The sequence below is a fragment of the Amblyomma mixtum genome, chromosome 3 (genome assembly GCF_055824585.1).
Source record: "Amblyomma mixtum isolate Tamu chromosome 3, ASM5582458v1, whole genome shotgun sequence".
Lineage (NCBI taxonomy): Eukaryota > Metazoa > Arthropoda > Arachnida > Ixodida > Ixodidae > Amblyomma > Amblyomma mixtum.
In genome coordinates, this window is record NC_143014.1 from 251,508,625 (window position 1) to 251,526,268 (window position 17,644).

The following is a 17,644-nucleotide window of genomic DNA, read 5'->3' on the forward strand; positions in this document are numbered from 1 at the left end:
TGGCATTCCGTGGCCCTACGAAGGCAGCAGGACACCCAAAACGACGTCCAGCTCACGTTTTCGTCCCCCTCTATACGTATATGTCTTAGTACCCCCTTAGTGTAACATAAAACCGTCATGAAGAGTATGAACCCTTACTCTTTCAAAAACAAGCCCGCTGATCTGCTTCGTGCAGCATCACTTCATTAGAGCTAAGCCAGCAGTGCAAGCCGCTGAGCCAGTGATTCAAAACGATAAACCACTTGGCGAGTTTGCGCATGATCACAGGCAACAGAGCAACGCGACAAACGACAACACAAGAGTTCGCTCGTATCGTGCTCTAGCTGATGGTTCATCGCGCATTTTAAGAGGGGGATGTGTGCAGGTGTTCGCAGGAGTAGGCTCTGCTTGCATATCGGAGCCATCACTTTCATGGAGTTTTTTTTCCGCCTACGCTCTTCATGATCATCATCCTCTGCGTTTCTAAAACAATTAGCCCTTACCCAGGAAATAAGCTTCTCGCAGACCCTTGAAATTACCGAGTCTGGAAACCCACCGCCCACAAGCACCCTCTGGGGTGCAATGAACGCAAACCTGGACGACTGCCGAGCGTAAGCAGGAGAGACGACCACTATTTATAACCAGTTTTGAGTGCCCAGACAAAAAATTGAAAATGCGCTTTGTTGTCCTTGCTTTGTTCACCTAAGAAATATGCCCTTGCTTAAACCGTAACCTCCATGATATCGAAAATTGAAGTTCGCTATTCACAGGTACTTCCAATATGTACTTCAAGCCCATGCAATTCTCTTTAAACACTTTCACGACGTTGAAAATGCGCCTTGCCTTAAGGTTACTTTTCACCACCATATAAAATCGTCTAAGTACCTCCAGGATCGTAACGTCAGGCCATTATTGTTTTGGGAGATAGCCTCATCCACTTTTCGAAGGAAAATTGTGGTGAAAACCGGTGTTACTCAGGGTCCAGTGCACACACCCTGTTTTGTAGGAAGATTTTACCGCGCCACTCCATAAACATCGCACTCCATAAACATCTTAGTTCCTCCTAACGAACTGCACTTTGTAGTTCTGTTGGGTGATGCATTCCTCTACAGCGATCGTGATTTTTCATGGGGAAGGGCGTAATATAAATCCTCAACATCAATGCTAAACCCAAAATATGTTCCTGGATTTCAATCTAGAATGTATTGCACCACTGCTCTAGGCAATGGTCAAGGTAGTTTTGCAGATACCTCTAAACCGCGTGTTGCCAAGTGTTATGCTCCGAAATTACGGTGCGAACAGGCATTTCTGGCACATGCGTCTTTGCAGCAAAAAAAAAAAACACCTCTAAATGTGACGCCCTTGATTCTTAGCACTAGAGGCGAGTGACACAAGGTTTAAACTGATTAACCTTTCCCGCAGCACGCTGCTTTACCTTGTCACATTTTACTGCAACCTCATTGAAATTTTTATCAAAGGCAACGCATGATTTGTGTAATTGACAGCTTCCAGAATGACTACGAAAAAGCTTCTTTATATGAAACTACTAAGCGCAGGTTACTTTCTTCTAGAAAGTCAACTCTTTGTCTCAAGTTCTTACAATTCCGCTGCTTACCTGCACACCTTGTCAACGCGCCGACGCTATCGACAGCAATCCGGTGTCGGTCTTCCCCAGCTACCCGGCACGTGATGCTCTTCACGAGGGCCAACTTCTCGGGTGGTGATACCAACAGCTCCAGGATAAACCTTGGATCCAACTTCAGCACGTCCCTACGCTGCTGTAGAACCTGGGCATATCTTAGCACCAGAACGTCCTGGCTGCCTTTCGCATCCGTCTTCTTCCTGTCTAGGTGCGCAAGCTCTGACAACCATAGGAACTCGGTGGTTTTCTCCGCTGTAGATGTCCACTCCTTGAAACGACTCAGCTGATGACGCCTGCCTCTATCCGTGCCACAAGTGATGCGTAGGCAGTCCTTGAGGAAGCGAACTTGTCGCCACGACTTGTGTCAAAGCATACTGCACATCCTACTCGAACGTCCAGCTTACAGAAGCAACGTCCCGCACAGAACCTCAATAAGGACTACCTTTAGCTGCTTACCGGGATGTCAGCTACGAAGCTGGTTCTGTTTTAATAATGTTGGTGGGAAATTTTGTGGTTTGGTTATTTTGGGTGATTTTTTTGCGGCACTATTTGGCTACTTTTGGGCTATATCGGGCAGAAATTTGGCGGGTCGCTCTGAGAGAACCTTGTGACAGTGAATTCTCGCTGTCGCTCGCGTCAACGGCGGCACCCATGCAGGTGCGGCGCGGAGTGGTGCGTTGAGCTTCTTGTTTTTTGTGTATCGAAAGCTGTACGTCCAGACCAAAGAAGTTATATATATATAAAAACTGTCTGGTGTCTTCACACGGTTAACACAGCCGAATGCGACGCAGGAACCGACCACGATCGGCCAAAATGCTACTAGTATGCTCAGGAACCATTCATGGCACCATACACTAACGCTAATCCAAGCGGTGTCGCCATGCAGTAAAAAAATATCCGTAAACAGGCCGCATGCTTGACTGCGGCTGCTGCCGTGAATGCGGCCGCCTGTATGTTTTGCCCCTCCCAAGATGGCGGCTCGTTGGCGTCACTTTTTCACTTTTTGGACGTCACCTCCACTCCAGAAGTCTTTATATATAACCTCCTTGATATGCCCCCTCCTGCCCAAGGCTTCAAACTGAGGCCGGCAGTATCTTGTAAATAACGTATATTTACAAGAGAGCTCGGACCTGGAGAGCTCGGACCATGCTCAGGAGATTGATGATGCAGCTGGCCCGGGCTGGAAACCGCCGGCCTGGACCGGGATCTTCGAGGCTTGTGCTCGGGGCTTATAAAATGGCCCATGCAGTGCACTAGTCCTCGCAGGCTTTCTGGAGTATTTCAAAACGAATGACATCGACAATGAAATTTAGTGCCCATCAGGTAAACGATACAACCAGAAGCGCAATTGTTCGCATTTCGCGCTGCAGGTAAGCAGCACGTAGAGAATGCCGTGCTGCTTGTGCTGAAATCAGGCAACCTTGCCACTTATTGTGTCTCGCATATTAAGTGATAAAGTTGTTTCTTTTAGTGTTTTATACCTATAGTGTTGATGAGTTTTATTAACCATGTGTTAATTTAATTATGAATGAGGTTACTACTTTTGAGTGCGCAATGAAAGCGAGAGCAATGAGGACATCTTTTTCCATGAACTGTTTTCGCGGAGCAACTAACCGCGCCTTGTAAACTCTATTTGCTCGTAAGAAGGGGATGGAAACCATGAATAAATCTGATTACGCCGTGATACAAATCTTGACATCGGATTCTCCTGAGTTCTTACTACCCGCCTGTTCGAGTGATCGATTCCGATGACGGCAAGAACATGGGACAACAACGAACTGCGAAAGGATTCAGAATGAAATGGAATTCGAATGAAACCATTATACACCCGCCTCCCTCTGCGCGTATAAGGAAGCGCCATTTCTCCGTACATGCATGCTATAATAAGGCCGGCCTTTGCAGTGGTAGTGAAGTATAAAACTGCAGTCGCTGTGGCTGAGTGGTTATGGTGTTTTGGCTGCTGATCCGAAACAAGTGGGTTCGACCCAGGCCGCGGCGGTCACGTTTCAATGTAAGCGTACTGCTAGAGGCCCGCGTACTGTGCGATGGCAGTGCATGTTATAGATCTCCAGGTTGTCGAAATTGCCCATAACCCTCCCGTGCAAGTTCCCTCATAGCCGAGGTCGCTTGGGATGCTAAACTCCATATAAACAAAAAGCAAACCAAGTACAAAAAGGTTCGCGTCCTGGACGGAGCATGAATAGAATATGGCGTTAGCATGGTCGTGCCGTGCGTCGGAGGCGTCTGTCACCGTCCGGCAGCGCCCAGCGGAACGTGCAGTGAGAAGGGAGCAATACGTAAGTGAAGCGAAATTGCTTCTTGCCATCTATTTTTCCCCCAAATTATCGCTTCGAAGTTCGGAGGAGCTGAACTTAATACCCCTGTCACATGGGCGTTTCAAAGGCCCTCGAACCGATAGTCTATCGACTCAAAGGCGATCGAGCGCTGCTACACGGGCAGTTTGAGTGGCCATCGATTCAATAGTCTACCGAGTCCACGGAGCAACGCGGAACTCTATCGAGATTTGCAGGGCCTTCTGGCGTTAGTGTTGCTAGCATTGCTTCTTCAAAATTTCACCAGTGCTGCGACTAGGAACAAGAACAGAGAAGGAATTAGTAGAACGTTAAGTTGGACGAGTTGGTATAGGTTCATGGTTGAAAAACAGCGCACAAAAGACTAAACACAAGAGTAAAGGCGACGACAGGACAAGCGCTGAACTCACAACTAAGGCTTTATTGCGAAAACCTGGGTATATAAGGAAGGCATAATCATGAAAACAAAATTGAACAAACAAAACTATGACAATGATAAAACTAGTGTGCGCCCGAAGCCCACAATCTGCCAAGAAACGTGATCTCGTTATCACTTAAAGCAACCGAAGGTTTGCTAACGCAGCCCCGTTGCTCCGTTGCGATGAAGTATGCTTCTGCTACTTCCCGCGTGGTTTGATCTCTGTGAGAATACAACACCTTTGCTTGGCTTAACAAAGCAGTGCACTTTTTCTTCTTGCTTTTCATCACTGCGCACCCCTTACAGTGGGTAACAAGATAAGATTGGTCATTGCCTTTATCTAAATTTATCTAAAAGAGAAGGAAGACAAGGACTGGCAGCGCTGGTGAAATTTTGAAGATGTACCAACTAGCTCAAACCACCATGTTGCTCCAGTAGCATTGCTTCGAACGACAAACATGGCGGCGCCCTTCAAGGCCGGTCCCCTCGCTTCGGACTGAATTCTCGTTGTTGCTGCCCTTTTCAGTCCGTTTACTGGTCATAAAGGGGGCACCGGTCTTTCGCTTCGTCTCACCTTGCCTATAAGAAAACGTATAATTGATAAATTTGCTTTATATTTCATTTAGAGTGACGATTCTGCCGCTGCTAGGCTTAAGAGGAGGATCTGTTTCTTGACAGTAATGGTTCCCGTCCTGGCTACCAGATGGCGTCACTATAGGCTGAGTTTATTTTTGCGTCTGTGCTAGCATACGCTGAACTAAAAGTGGGAATGCGCTTGCGTTTGGCGTACCTAAGCATATATATACGCTTGTGGTACGTAGACAGCGTGAATTTATGCTCTTTTCTCACTGTATCTGTGTACTCTGCGAGCGGCGACGTGGTGTGCAAAAGCGAGAAACAGCAGCGGCGCGGCAGTTCCACCTCTTCCGGGGGTCAACAGATGAGAACAAGTCCTCGTTTTTGCGGCGAGCGAATCCGCGTCATGCGCCGGATTTTTCGACTAATGTGAACGCGCCTTATGACTGCAAAAACAGTGTATTTCAATATTTAGTTAGGTTTTATAAACATATATTTGTTATTTGCGCGAAACCGACTGTAGCGATTGTGGCGCCACAAGAGCTTGGCGCAAGACGCGAGAACGCGCCTTATGACTGCAAAAACAGTGTATTTCAATATTTAGTTAGGTTTTATAAATATATATTTGTTATTTGCGCGAAACTGACCGTAGCGATTGTGGCGCCACAAGAGCTTGGCGCAAGACGCGAGAACCATTTCAATGGCCATTGAGATTCGCCGTGAAGCAGCAACATAACTCCCTCGAGTTCGATGGCGATCGAAAATCTCGAAGGCCCTCGACTCGATGGCCGTTGAAACTGGCCGCGTGACAGCGGTATAACAGTACAGCTCACTGCGGGACAGTTGCCGGGATTTTGAAGTGAAAGGCATACTGTAAGACTTTCCACAGCATATTGTCCCTTGCAGAATGACTGAGAGTTGCGACGCAGAGAAGATTCGTGGTTGACAGTCAGGGAACCAGAAGAACAGTTTTGTAATACCTCTAGGATGCTGCATAAGGAAACTGACTGGAGTTGCGCAAATGCAGAAGCCAGCAGTTGCTCCACATCAATCTTGCGGGCCACTGATCTTATCTTGTGGAGTATTTTTGGGAAGCATGGCACCCCCAGATCTGCGAGCCTTTTGGAAATGCATGTCTCCATGCAATTTATGACTCATCTATTTGCAGAACATGCGTTTGGAAGGACCAAGGTTCAAAACTGTCAAGGATATGAAAGGTCTTGAAGCATGATGCATGATGGACACCCCGTTAGAAGGCTTTTCAGTACGTTTTGATAAGTGGAAAGAATGAAAGGGGCTTGTTTTAAAGCAAGCTATCAGCCATAATGACAGCAAGGCAGTCTCCTCACGGGTTACAAACTTTCTCTAAAATAAAAAAAAGTATGATTTTTTCTCGACAGACCTCGTTATATTTGGCATTCAGCCTGTCTTACAGAGTCAAGTGTTATTTTATTTTTTTATTTACAAAATACTGCGGACACTCAGTCCAAGCAGGGTGGGCGAACAAAGTCAATCAAGAGACAAAAAAAACGCAACATTTCAAAAAAGAACAACACAATATAGAAAAAATAATTAGTTAAAACTCTTGGGATAATGGTTTAACTAGCTCATTCCAATCTGTTATTGTGCGTGGAAAAAACGAAAACTTGTAAGTGTCTGTTCTAGCGAATATAGGGGTTAGAGAACTGGGATGGTGTTGACGAGTTTGTCTGGTTGGTGCCGGCGTTAAGTATGATGAGAGATCCAAACCAAGTTTGTTATGTAATAAAAGAGAAATAAATTCTAACCTAAGCTTTCTTCGCCGATGTTCAAGTAGTTCAATTTTATTAATCTCCATTAAAGTGGTGGGGGAGTCAGACTTTGCATATTTATTAAAGATAAACCTGACAGCTCTTCTCTGTATTCTCTCAAGATTTTTTACGTTAGATTTAGTATACGGGTCCCACACTATGCATGCATATTCGAGTTTAGGTCTAATTATTGAAGAATAACAAAGTAGCTTAATTTTAGAAGGAGCATTTTTTAGTTTATGTCTTAAGCAGCACAATTTCCTAAATGCCGCAGAGCAGATATTGTTTATGTGCAAGTTCCACGATAGATTGCTACTTATTGTTACTCCTAGGTATTTGTAGTTGGATACTTGTTGAAGAGGGAGAGAGCCTAATTTATATGTGTAGCTATGAAGTATGGTTTTTCGGGTTATCGGCATATATACACTTTTGTCAGCATTCAGAACCATGCCCCATCGGTCGCACCATTCAAAAACGTTGTTCAAGGCACTGTCCAGGTCACTTTGATCCTCCTTATTTGTAACTTCTCGGTATAGAATGCAATCGTCAGCAAACAATCGAATATGCACTGGTGGCTTAACAACTTGAACAATATCATTGACATACAAAAGGAAAAGCAGAGGACCCAAAACACTTCCTTGGGGAACACCGGATGAAACTGGAAGAGAGCCCGAAAGTTGTCCACCCACTTCAACAAACTGTTTGCGGTCTTTTAAGTATGCAGTAATCCATGTCACTAAAATACCAGGAATGCCAATTTCTTTCATTTTAAAAATTAGTTTATCATGAGGAACTTTATCAAATGCCTTGCTAAAATCTAAAAATATTGCATCGATTTGGCCTTTATTATCTATACAAGAAGCAAATGAATTTATTACTGTAATTAGCTGTGTTACCGTCGAGAATCCTTTTCTGAACCCGTGCTGGAAGCTAGTTAGCACGCGATTTTTTTCTAAAAATTCGTTCATACAATGTGCAACTATATGCTCTAATAGTTTACAGCACGGGGACGTCAATGATATGGGGCGGTAGTTCTGCAAGAGAAGACGGTCTCCTTTTTTATAAACGGGAACAATTCGGGCTGTCCTCCAGTCATCAGGTATTTTACCTATTGAGATTGAAGCGCGAAAAATTATTACAAGGAATTTAGCCAGAGTTTCAGCATAGCGTCGCAGAAATGCGTTTGGAATGTTGTCAGGGCCACATGACGTTTTGGTTTTCAGGTTCAACAGCATGGAAAGGACACCAGGGTAAGTAATAAAATTCACTTCGGCGGGATAATACACTCGGCTATTGTCGGTACATGAGCTCGGGGCAGAAAATACACTTTGAAAATAACTATTAAAATGCTGAGCAATAGCCTTTGGATCACATACCGCAGTGTTGTTCACCAAAATTTGTGTAACTGCTTTCTTTTTTTCACTAATATAATTCCAAAACTTACTTGGCTCGGTTTTTGGTTATATTGACTAAAAAAACCACTTCAGAGGCATTTGCACATTGTTATTTCTAATGCTAAATTGATGGTTTAGCAGGAGGCCTCCTTCTCAAAAACCTAAAAAGATACTGTACGTCCCACACTCACTTAAAAAGGTGGTATGGTATGCGGGGTGCGAAGCTGTGAAGCTGCCTATCGCGTAAGAGAGACGCGGTAGTAGAGAACTCTGGATTAATTACGCCTACATAGGATCCTTTAACGGGCCCTGGCAGCAGGCAACTCATAGCATGTTTGTGTTTTCCCTTTTTCCAAGATGCAGACAACAAAACTGTGATTGAATTCTGTGAACATGGGTTCAGCAGCCGAATACCATTGCCGCTGGGTCATTAAAGTGACTGTTTGTTTAAAAGCTATTCAAACCGGTCATATATCCCTCCCCACACTCATGGCTCTCCGCCTTCACGTCCTCCTTACCAGATGGCCGTAGGTTGTTGCAGCATGAAGAGCTTGAAAAAGAAGGGTGTCAGGCAACAAGTTCATAAATAAAGCACTAGAAAAAAAATGGCTGATGGTTTAGCATTTATAAGCCAGAAATATTGTGCGAAAGCAAAGTTTTTTGCAGCTGGACACCACCGCCACGTGCATACCTGAAAGTGCAATCGAGGTGTCCATTGACCCAGGGAGCCAGTTATGCGTGTCTTCACCTTCTTTATCGTCATTGCAAATATAGACAATGTACGCCGGTGGCCTTTGCTCAAGGGCTTGTTTCTGAAGCAATGTTGTGAACGCCAACGCGTATTGCTCTAGTGCCGTGTTTCTGCCACAGCGTTGTCCACGCCAACGCATGCAGTGCACATCACACTGTCACTACTGCTCCGTTGCTCAAAGCGCGAATATTACTTTGATAGTAGTATTAGTTTATGAAGAAGACGATGTGCATTGTAGGGCGCGAGAGCGTGTTGTAGTTTAACACGAGGCGCGATCGGCTGCGGCGATAGCCCACATGCTGTCGCGCAGTGGTCCGCGAAGCTTATCTATTTGTGCCAACACGAGTTTTTCACTATCATCATTATATTATTTTATTCTCATTGTAGCATTTCAAATTCCAAAAGACTTTCTAAACCAATAGCCAAAGGATAGTGAGAAGTCCGAGAGGAAAAATACAATGCCGGCAATAATAATATAGCAAAAGAGAGGGCAGTGAGCAAAATTGAAACTAAAACAATTGGTACGTTATTTAGCGTCAAACTAAGGCTTTAGCTCAACGTGAGAAGGTAAAGCAAAAAAAAATGGCAAAAGGTATTTTTCCGTTTTGTTTTTTTTTTCTACAAAGAAGGTACCCAAATAAAAAAAATCACGGTAAATTTTATCGCACGTGTGGATGAAAACGTGGAATGCGCGGGCGTGCAAAAGATAAGAAAGGAAAGAAATAGGAAGTGCCAAAAATGGTCGCAGTTCAAAATGGTACTGATAGCAAAAAGGCATTGTCATCAAGACAGCAACAAATAGTTATCTGTGACTTTGGTGAAAAGAAAAATAATACATATGAAGTTTATAATCTGTACTGTGTAAACGAAGAAACATATTTACGGGAGGGAAAGTAATTAGAGATAACGTTCTTCAAGTTGCTTAGAAAATTTGTGACAGTGTTTTATTGCGGATGGTATATTTTCGGAATCCTAGTGGCAGATATATACTTCTTTATTTTTCTTTATTTATTTTGCTTGGCAGATACCCACAAACAGCGCAAGCACACAAACATCGTAAGATCTTGCTCGGGGTTTACCCATCGGAATAGTGCTTTCCCAGAAATAATGGTATAAAACTAAAAAATTCTAGCATGCCACATGCAATGCTACATAGGGAATACGAGAACATGTCTCTGACAAGGAAGTGGTGAAATGATGCAATGTAAGCTAAATACGTGACCGACGATACAGCCGGAGCTAATAAAAATTTTGGAATGAAACTTTTAAAAACAGAGCAGCCAGAAAGTGCTAAGTAGAGTAGCAGTGCGTGACACTTCACGAAGTTACAAGCAGTGTCTTGCGCTGCAGCAGAATATTTGAACTGGCAAGCGGGCACACAGGCGACTCTACGCAGGGATGACAGGTCATTAGGGACAGTGGTGCAATATTCCACTCGCCGTACTGTTCATGTCACCAGAACGCACACTAAAAGCTGGCATCTCAAAATGCTTCACCTCATCCCCACAGGAGCAGTTTGATAAGAGAACAGTGATCAGACCTTGACAAACGCAAGGTTCTCTGAAATTAGCCCTGGACCATCAGCACACTACTTGAGCATCCGAGACAATAATCTTGCTTTTTTCTGTTGCTTGGATTACTGACCTCAGACTCAATGTTAAAGGTGAAGGCCAAGAATCCGACCCTGATAATGGCTGCTGCACTTGCCGACATAGCATACCCTCTATGTTCTACAATGCACTCTGAGCTCTGCTACTGAGTTGTGCCTTGAGCAAGGACTTATGCATTCCAAAGCAGACAGCTCAGTGAAGTTCTGGGAATAAACCTGCAGATCATCATGAACCCTATCTCCTGAATCAGTGTACAAATTAAGAAAGAATAAAACTGTGTTTCCTTTCAGGCTGTATTTTTTACCGATACCTACATATTTCTGATAATATGACTTCATTTCTAGGCCCTGAGAAAATCACATTATTATACTGTCATGGTAACCAACGTCACGGGTTGATATCAACTGACGGAGATTTTTTAGATTGATTCAATTATTTGAGGGCCCCTATGCGATTCCTTAATAAAGATGGTGTCTGTTTCACACTTTTCCTTTCCTCCCAGGATTGTTACTTCTACAGAAGTTTGACGGAAACGAAACCAGGAAGCGAAATGCGTTCAAAGCTCAGCTAATCATGACACCATGCTACATCTTTACATTCTTGTTGATAACATATTGATAAACTAGTCCTTTACAGTGAGGAAAAAAGAAAGCAAACAGCAGCTTATTACCTTTAGAACACTAGGACTAGTGTGTTAAAGACATGATTGTTGACTGAGTGATACATATACACGGAAAAACAGGTGGTGGTTAAAAAAAATACAAACCCTGAGATGAAGGCACCGAACGCAACCAATTTAGCGAGGGTGTTCGATAAGCTAGTGCAGAGCAAAATTGCCTTTGTAGTACTGGATGAGGAACATTTAGCTTTTTGAAATTAATGATTTGCATCATCGTCTTTTCCCCAGCTTTTATTGAACGAGCGTTTAGGTAATTACCCAATTTGATGTTATCCTCACTGAGGGCGGCGACATGGGAATTAAAAGAGGACGTTTGGGGGAACAGGGGGCTGGGTTTGTCAGATCTTTCTGCGAGGTAATTAACTCTAAATTTCTTCCTTTTTGTTGTTCTTACGGGCTGTCTTGCTTTTTTTTAATGTAAATAAATAGTTCACCTCTCCCGAATTTGTCTTCCAGTAATGTGATCCAGCAGGTTCAAACATGGAAAATGTTCAGCATCCCTTTTAGGGCCATCAACTGTTTTTTTTTGCTCTCAGGTGAAAGTTCAAAACAAGAAGGCGTAGAGGTAGTGAAAGAGCTCCGAAGAAGAAAAGCCGGAGCAGCAAGACATAAGAAGCGGAATTACGTCTATGGAATGCAACGGGCGCGGCCAGTAAGGGGAGGAGTAAAGGTGAAACGAGGAGGGCGTTGGCGTCTCCTGTAAGAGGGTGAGGAAGGACAGAGGAGGAGGGCGGGAGGAAGAGAAATAAACCTTAACTTGATTCTGATGACGTGGTGCTTCCACATCCTGGGTGGGGCCCTAATTCCAGGATGGAGGAGGATGGTGGAACGCACGAAAAGTGGTTTGTGAGGCACAACCAGCAACTTCTTAGTTCCCAGTCAATATAGCATCCTTCATATCACAAGTTCTGAGCTTTTTGCGTGAACTAGAGAACGAAGTATCAATATTGCTGAAAACAGTCACCTTTGTAGCACGTCCCCCGCCTGTTTCGCGCCGACAGACTTTTCTTAACATTCGATGAAATACCTCTTCAAACGGTATATCGCCGTAATTTGAGCTCACATAGTGCTTTAGATATTTGAAAATTAATTTTTTTTTCGTTTCTTTTTTGAACAGTTCGGTGATCTGACAGCCTGTGATCCCTGATGTCAGAAAATCGTACCTACTCCGCGTCGTCTGCAGAGCACTTTTTGATGCCTGGAGATGCTGTGAAATTCACAGTATTTTCATGCGAAGTATTCATTGCCTACCTTACCCCTCTTTCGCGATGTATGTATCCATCTACGAGCGCTCGCTTGGAGAGCGCGAAGCCCGAGAAGTACCGCGCACTCGCCGCAGCCGCCCGACGAACACGAGGTGAGGCTCGAAAAGGTGGCCTGAATTTAGGCGCCGTCGTGTGCCAGAACAACCGTCTAGTGCCGGATAAGAACGGCTGCTTTGCGAAGCACTTCATGCAAGACGAGTTACGGAGTATCGTGCAGCAGATACCCTGAACTGTGTTCACAACAGTAGATATGCTTCGTACTTTTCTCAATATGCAATCTGCCGTTCTTCTGGGACAGTTGCTGGAGCCGTGACAACGGTCGATGATCAGAAATTAGAATAAATTCAGAACCCAAAAGGTAACAGCGAAGCTTCTCGACAGCCCACACCAGGAAGGCGCGTTTTTTTTTAAATAGTGCCGTAAGCTTCCTGCTGGCAAACAAAATGCGGTGTTCATCCTCTTGTCCTCCAAATTTCAATCGCTTTGTTTCAAATATGCACCTTGTCTATGGCACTGAAACATTAGGAACAGAGTAAGAGCCTTTCGCATTATTTACTAAAGCGTAAAACAGCAATATGTCGCAAAACCACGGCCACTCGATCTCCCGTAGGAGCGGCCTGCCGAGTCGCGGAAGGGGACAATAGGCGGTGTGTGACGCCACAGTTTGCATATGCGGCCGCCAGGGGCGCCAAGCTGACAGCCGTGCGGTGCGGATCCATGTTTAGGCGCTCTTGGGATCACGCGTGGTGACCGGGACCGGACGGACTGACGACTGCGAGAGCGACGTGATTGCGTCAACACGATGAGTGATGGTATCCATCCGGATGTCGATGCAGGCAAAGTCACTCTTCCTTAGACCCTAGGGTTTAGAGATAACAATGGTCATGTAAATAAATCTGTGGTGGAAGTTAGCAAAAAGCGATTGGAAGATTGCTGGCTGCAAAGCAGACAGGTGTCATAAGGTTAGAAGTGTAGGAAACCACAGTGAAAAAAATGGCACATTTTAATGAGGTTCGGATCCCACCGGCGGCAGGTGGTTGTTTTTTCTTCTGCTTTTCTAATCAGTTATCTTTAAACGATAACATATTCAGTAATATTCTAAATTGATCAACACCACAAAATAAATAACTTAAAAAAAAATCCCCTGTGCCCCTTGGTTTCTGTGGCTGTTGGCTTCTGTCAAATTTATAACACAGTTAAACAAAAATAAAGGAAAAAAAAGCAGAGCATGGTGGCAATTGCTACCCCCCCCCAATTTAAAGGGGACGCTCCCATCCGTCCATCCGTCCGTCCGTCCGTCCGTCCGTCCGTCCGTCCGTCCGTCCGTCCGTCCATGAAGCTCCCGGAAGGCGGGTGCGGGGAGCGGTTTGGAAGCTCTGGCCCTCGCGTTTGTTTAGTGTTTTCTTCCAAGTTTCACTGTGCACATGCACACGTGTTGAAAGCACGTACAGCCGGCCAAATCTTTAGCTAGCTTGTGCGACGGCCGCTTTTTCTGCGCTACTGCGCTTTGCGACGAAGCAAACTTGCGGAAAGCTCGATATTAAGCACGGGCTTAGTGAGCCTGTGCTTAGATTCGACACGTTCCCAACGTTCATCCGTCATAAGGTGCAGGAGAGCGGAAAACGCGGCCATCACGCACGCCAGCTAAAGATCTGGCCGGCTGTACATTCGGAAGGTTCGCACGCCTGAGTTGCGCAAACAACTTATATTTTGCGAGCACTAAATATCACGAAACGAGTGTGGCTGTCTGCAAGCTTCCTAGCGCTGACAGGATGATATGTGGCTGACTGCACATGGTGCTTGACCCATGCGGAGCCCACGTCACCACGAATTCAGCAGTACGCAAAAAGAAAACACACTGATGGTTGGTGCCCTTTTTAAGACGACAACTCTGGAATCCGCAGCCTCGCTGAAACCAAATGTACATTTTTTTGGTAAACTCCCATCGCTCACTTGGACAGAAGAGAACATTATCCCCACAAAAGTCGACAAAAGTTCAGAATCCTCTTCAGTTCAACGTTCGGTTCAAAAAATTTTGGTGAAAGGAGAGACAGACGCGATGAAACTGCAGCCAAACAGAAAAGAAAGGGACAAAATCTAGCGTATACCAGCCAGTATCGAACCGTGAGAAGCAAGGAGAGCACTTCTAGAAGAGATGGTGGATTTTATTTGCGAAGATCCTCATGAAAATTAATCCCCGAACTCAAGAAACATGCAGCAGATGCCCCCCTCCCATGAGGTCATCCAGCCAATGGCATCGACCGATTCTCATAACGTTATGGTTATAATCCCCTTGGATTTATAGGGTGACATCCCAGTGTGTGGCAGTTGAAAGGGGATTCACCACGGCTCAATTGGATTGACTGTGACGTAATGAAAATCGGTTGGCCCCATTGACTGAGGATCTTCTTTGAGGGGTACCTGTCTCTTAGTTCTTGAGTTATATCCGACTATAGTTGCTATTTTTGTGTCTTGTTCATGCTTATTTCTTTAATGCCCACTTATAAGCGGTAAATGCTATTTTTTTTAAATATGTTCGTCATTTAAGCCGTGTAGAGCTACACAGGCTTTTTGAGAGTGCCCAAAAACCGTTGCTCGTCGGATATGTTGAAAGTCTAATGCTCTTAGGAACTTCTAAATTTCTTACCACGAACTGCCGTCCACCGTAAACGTTCAGAATGTGTGCCTACGCAAAATTTCGCGGCAGAGCAGACACAAAGCCACCCGGAGGCTGCAACGCTCCACTGCTGCTATGTACTAGCTGCATTTTAAAGAGGAAGGCTACAGGAAAGGAATGAAACGTAAGATGCTGTAGCCAACAGCGGTTATGACAGTTTCAATCTGTATCCGACATAAAAAACTGGTGCATTACAAGAACTAGAGAATTGACTTCTTTCATTTCATTTCTCCAGTGTGCCCGCAATCCCTTTATTTGCGCTGCTTCAGCTCAGGTGCTGTAGCGAAGGCAAATCTAGCAAAAATCTTTTCCTTCCTTTTTAATATTTTGAATAAGACCACTACTACTAGTACAGATCCGACACTCCCACATCTCATGCGGGCGGTGCATGTCAGGACGGGGTATACACCGAAAGCACTGAAGGCTGAGGAGAAATTTAGACGTACAGTTGTGACTGTGGAAATGGGGAAAAGCGAATATCGTAGAATGTTGCTGGATGTAGGGGAAAGCCATGCTGTAGATGAATGTTTCGCTATCAGAGGAGTTTCGGTGGAACACTCAAATTTAGAAAAGAATAAAAAGAGAAAAAAAAGACATATGCGCTTGCGAGCAACAGCTTGACACCTTGTTCCGAACATAGGCGCTTACTTGTGTGATTTTTTTTTTTTGGAAAGCTATATTACTACTAGCCCTCTTTTACAGACGTCCGCAATACTCAAAAATATTGTTACGGTGCCTCGGGTTTTTTGATAACATGCTTTTGCCCTCGAAAGAAGCAAATAACTACGGTTTATGGAAAAGTAAATAAAAGACAAACCTTCAGCGAGCATACTCTAAACAGCGTCAATAAATAATAGAACGCGCTTGATTGCATCTCATGAAGAACTTCATGTGCTGTAAAAATTAACTTTTCATGCGAATATCATCCGTGCCCGTATGCGTCTTGATTCTTTATTGTTAATCATACGAAAATACGAAATGATAGTAGTCGGCTTGTTCTTTAATCCAAATCATTGCTGGTATTATTAGTGCTCAAGAAACCATTTAAACGATAAATGCATTTTATTTCCAAAACCCCAGGGCACAAGGCGACCCACGCAATCCAGTAGTTTACGCGCACAAATGCACTTTGATTGTAACCTGCTTAGTACATTAATCACAGGCATCGACCTGGCAGGGTTTCAAAACACATTTTGTACACCAGAACAAACCATGTTGGGAATTACTGCACATACCGCGAAATTACGGCCGATAATTCCGTTACATATGCGGCCGGTACTCCGCCAGCGCTTCGACTCCTTCATCCATACCTAGCGCCACGGCCGCCGCGGCGGCGCAAACTGGTATTTCCGCGATCAGCGGCGGCGCGGCGCACTCGGCGGACCGCTCCGGGAAGCTCCGGGAAGCACGGGAAGTTAAGAGTAAAATACTGTATGAAGAACGCCTGAGGAAATTGGACGATGACAGGTGGGCAGCTAAGGTATTTAAATATTTATACAGAAAGAGCGTTGACTCGCAGTGGCGGAAGAGAACTAGAAAACTAACCAGTAAGTATGCCGGTCATGAGGATGGAGAAAGAAAGAGCATTAAACGACAGGTTAAAAACGCGGAAGTTAAAAATTGGATTAGTTCAATGGAAAAGAAACATAGTGTAGAACTGTATCGATACTGGAAAAGGCAGATCAGGAAAGAATTTTTCTATGATAACTCAAGAGGCAGTGCCCTACTTTTTGAAGCTAGCTCAGGGTGCCTTAGAACGCGCAGCTACAAAAAGAAATTTAACGATGATGACACATGTGCAGTGTGTGGTCGATCTGTGGAAACAATTGAACACCTCATACTCAAATGTGATGGTATCCATCCGGATGTCGATGCAGGCACAGTCACTCTTCACGAGGCCCTAGGATTTAAAGATAACAATGGTCATGTAAATAAATCTGCAGTAGAAGTTAGCACAAAGCGACTGGAGGATTGGTGGCTGAAAAGCAGAGGTGTGGCATAAGGTTAAGAGTGTAGGAAACCGTAGGTAAAGAAGATGGCGTAACTTAGAGAATTGACAACACAGTTGAACAAAAATAAAGAAAGAAAAGCTGAGCATGGTGGCAATTATCACCACCCCGTTTCAAAGGGGGCGCTTCCGTCCGTCCGTCCGTCCGTCCGTCCTACCGGGAGATAGAGCGGCCGTGGCACAACCATCTGATATGGTCCCTGGCAAGAATAGACCATATTTTGTCTATCAAGTCAGCTGGACAACTCCTTCAAGGCATACTATACACCTCTGATTTCATCTAATCTATCATGAATTTTCGAAATGGCACGACTGCGGCCGTATGGAAGGACATGATGTGCTAAACACATGTCTACAAAAGAACTAAGGCAATCCTGTGTGGCACCATGACGAATAAACCATCTTACCTTACCACAACAAATGGCGACAATTATTTCTTCATATCTAGATTTCGCTTATGGATCGATATTCATTCCTGGCCGCCGTCGTGTCTCAGTGGTTACGGTGGTCGGCTGCTGAACCGAAAGACGCGAGTTCGATTGT

The 17,644-nt window shown here is 44.6% G+C and overlaps 1 protein-coding gene across 1 annotated transcript in view; it reads right to left on the reverse strand.

Annotated features, from left to right (window-relative positions):
• Window positions 1-10,575, reverse strand: part of LOC149354334 (cytochrome P450 4c3-like) — a 74,704-nt gene extending 64,129 nt beyond the window's left edge. Inside the window, exons 1-2 of the mRNA XM_089575963.1 lie at window positions 10,507-10,575; window positions 1,595-1,979 (exon numbers count right to left, since the gene is read on the reverse strand). Coding sequence (XP_089432089.1) covers window positions 1,595-1,979; window positions 10,507-10,575 — 454 coding nt within the window. The remainder of the gene's footprint in view (window positions 1-1,594; window positions 1,980-10,506) is intronic.
• Between the last annotated feature and the right edge of the window lie 7,069 nt (window positions 10,576-17,644).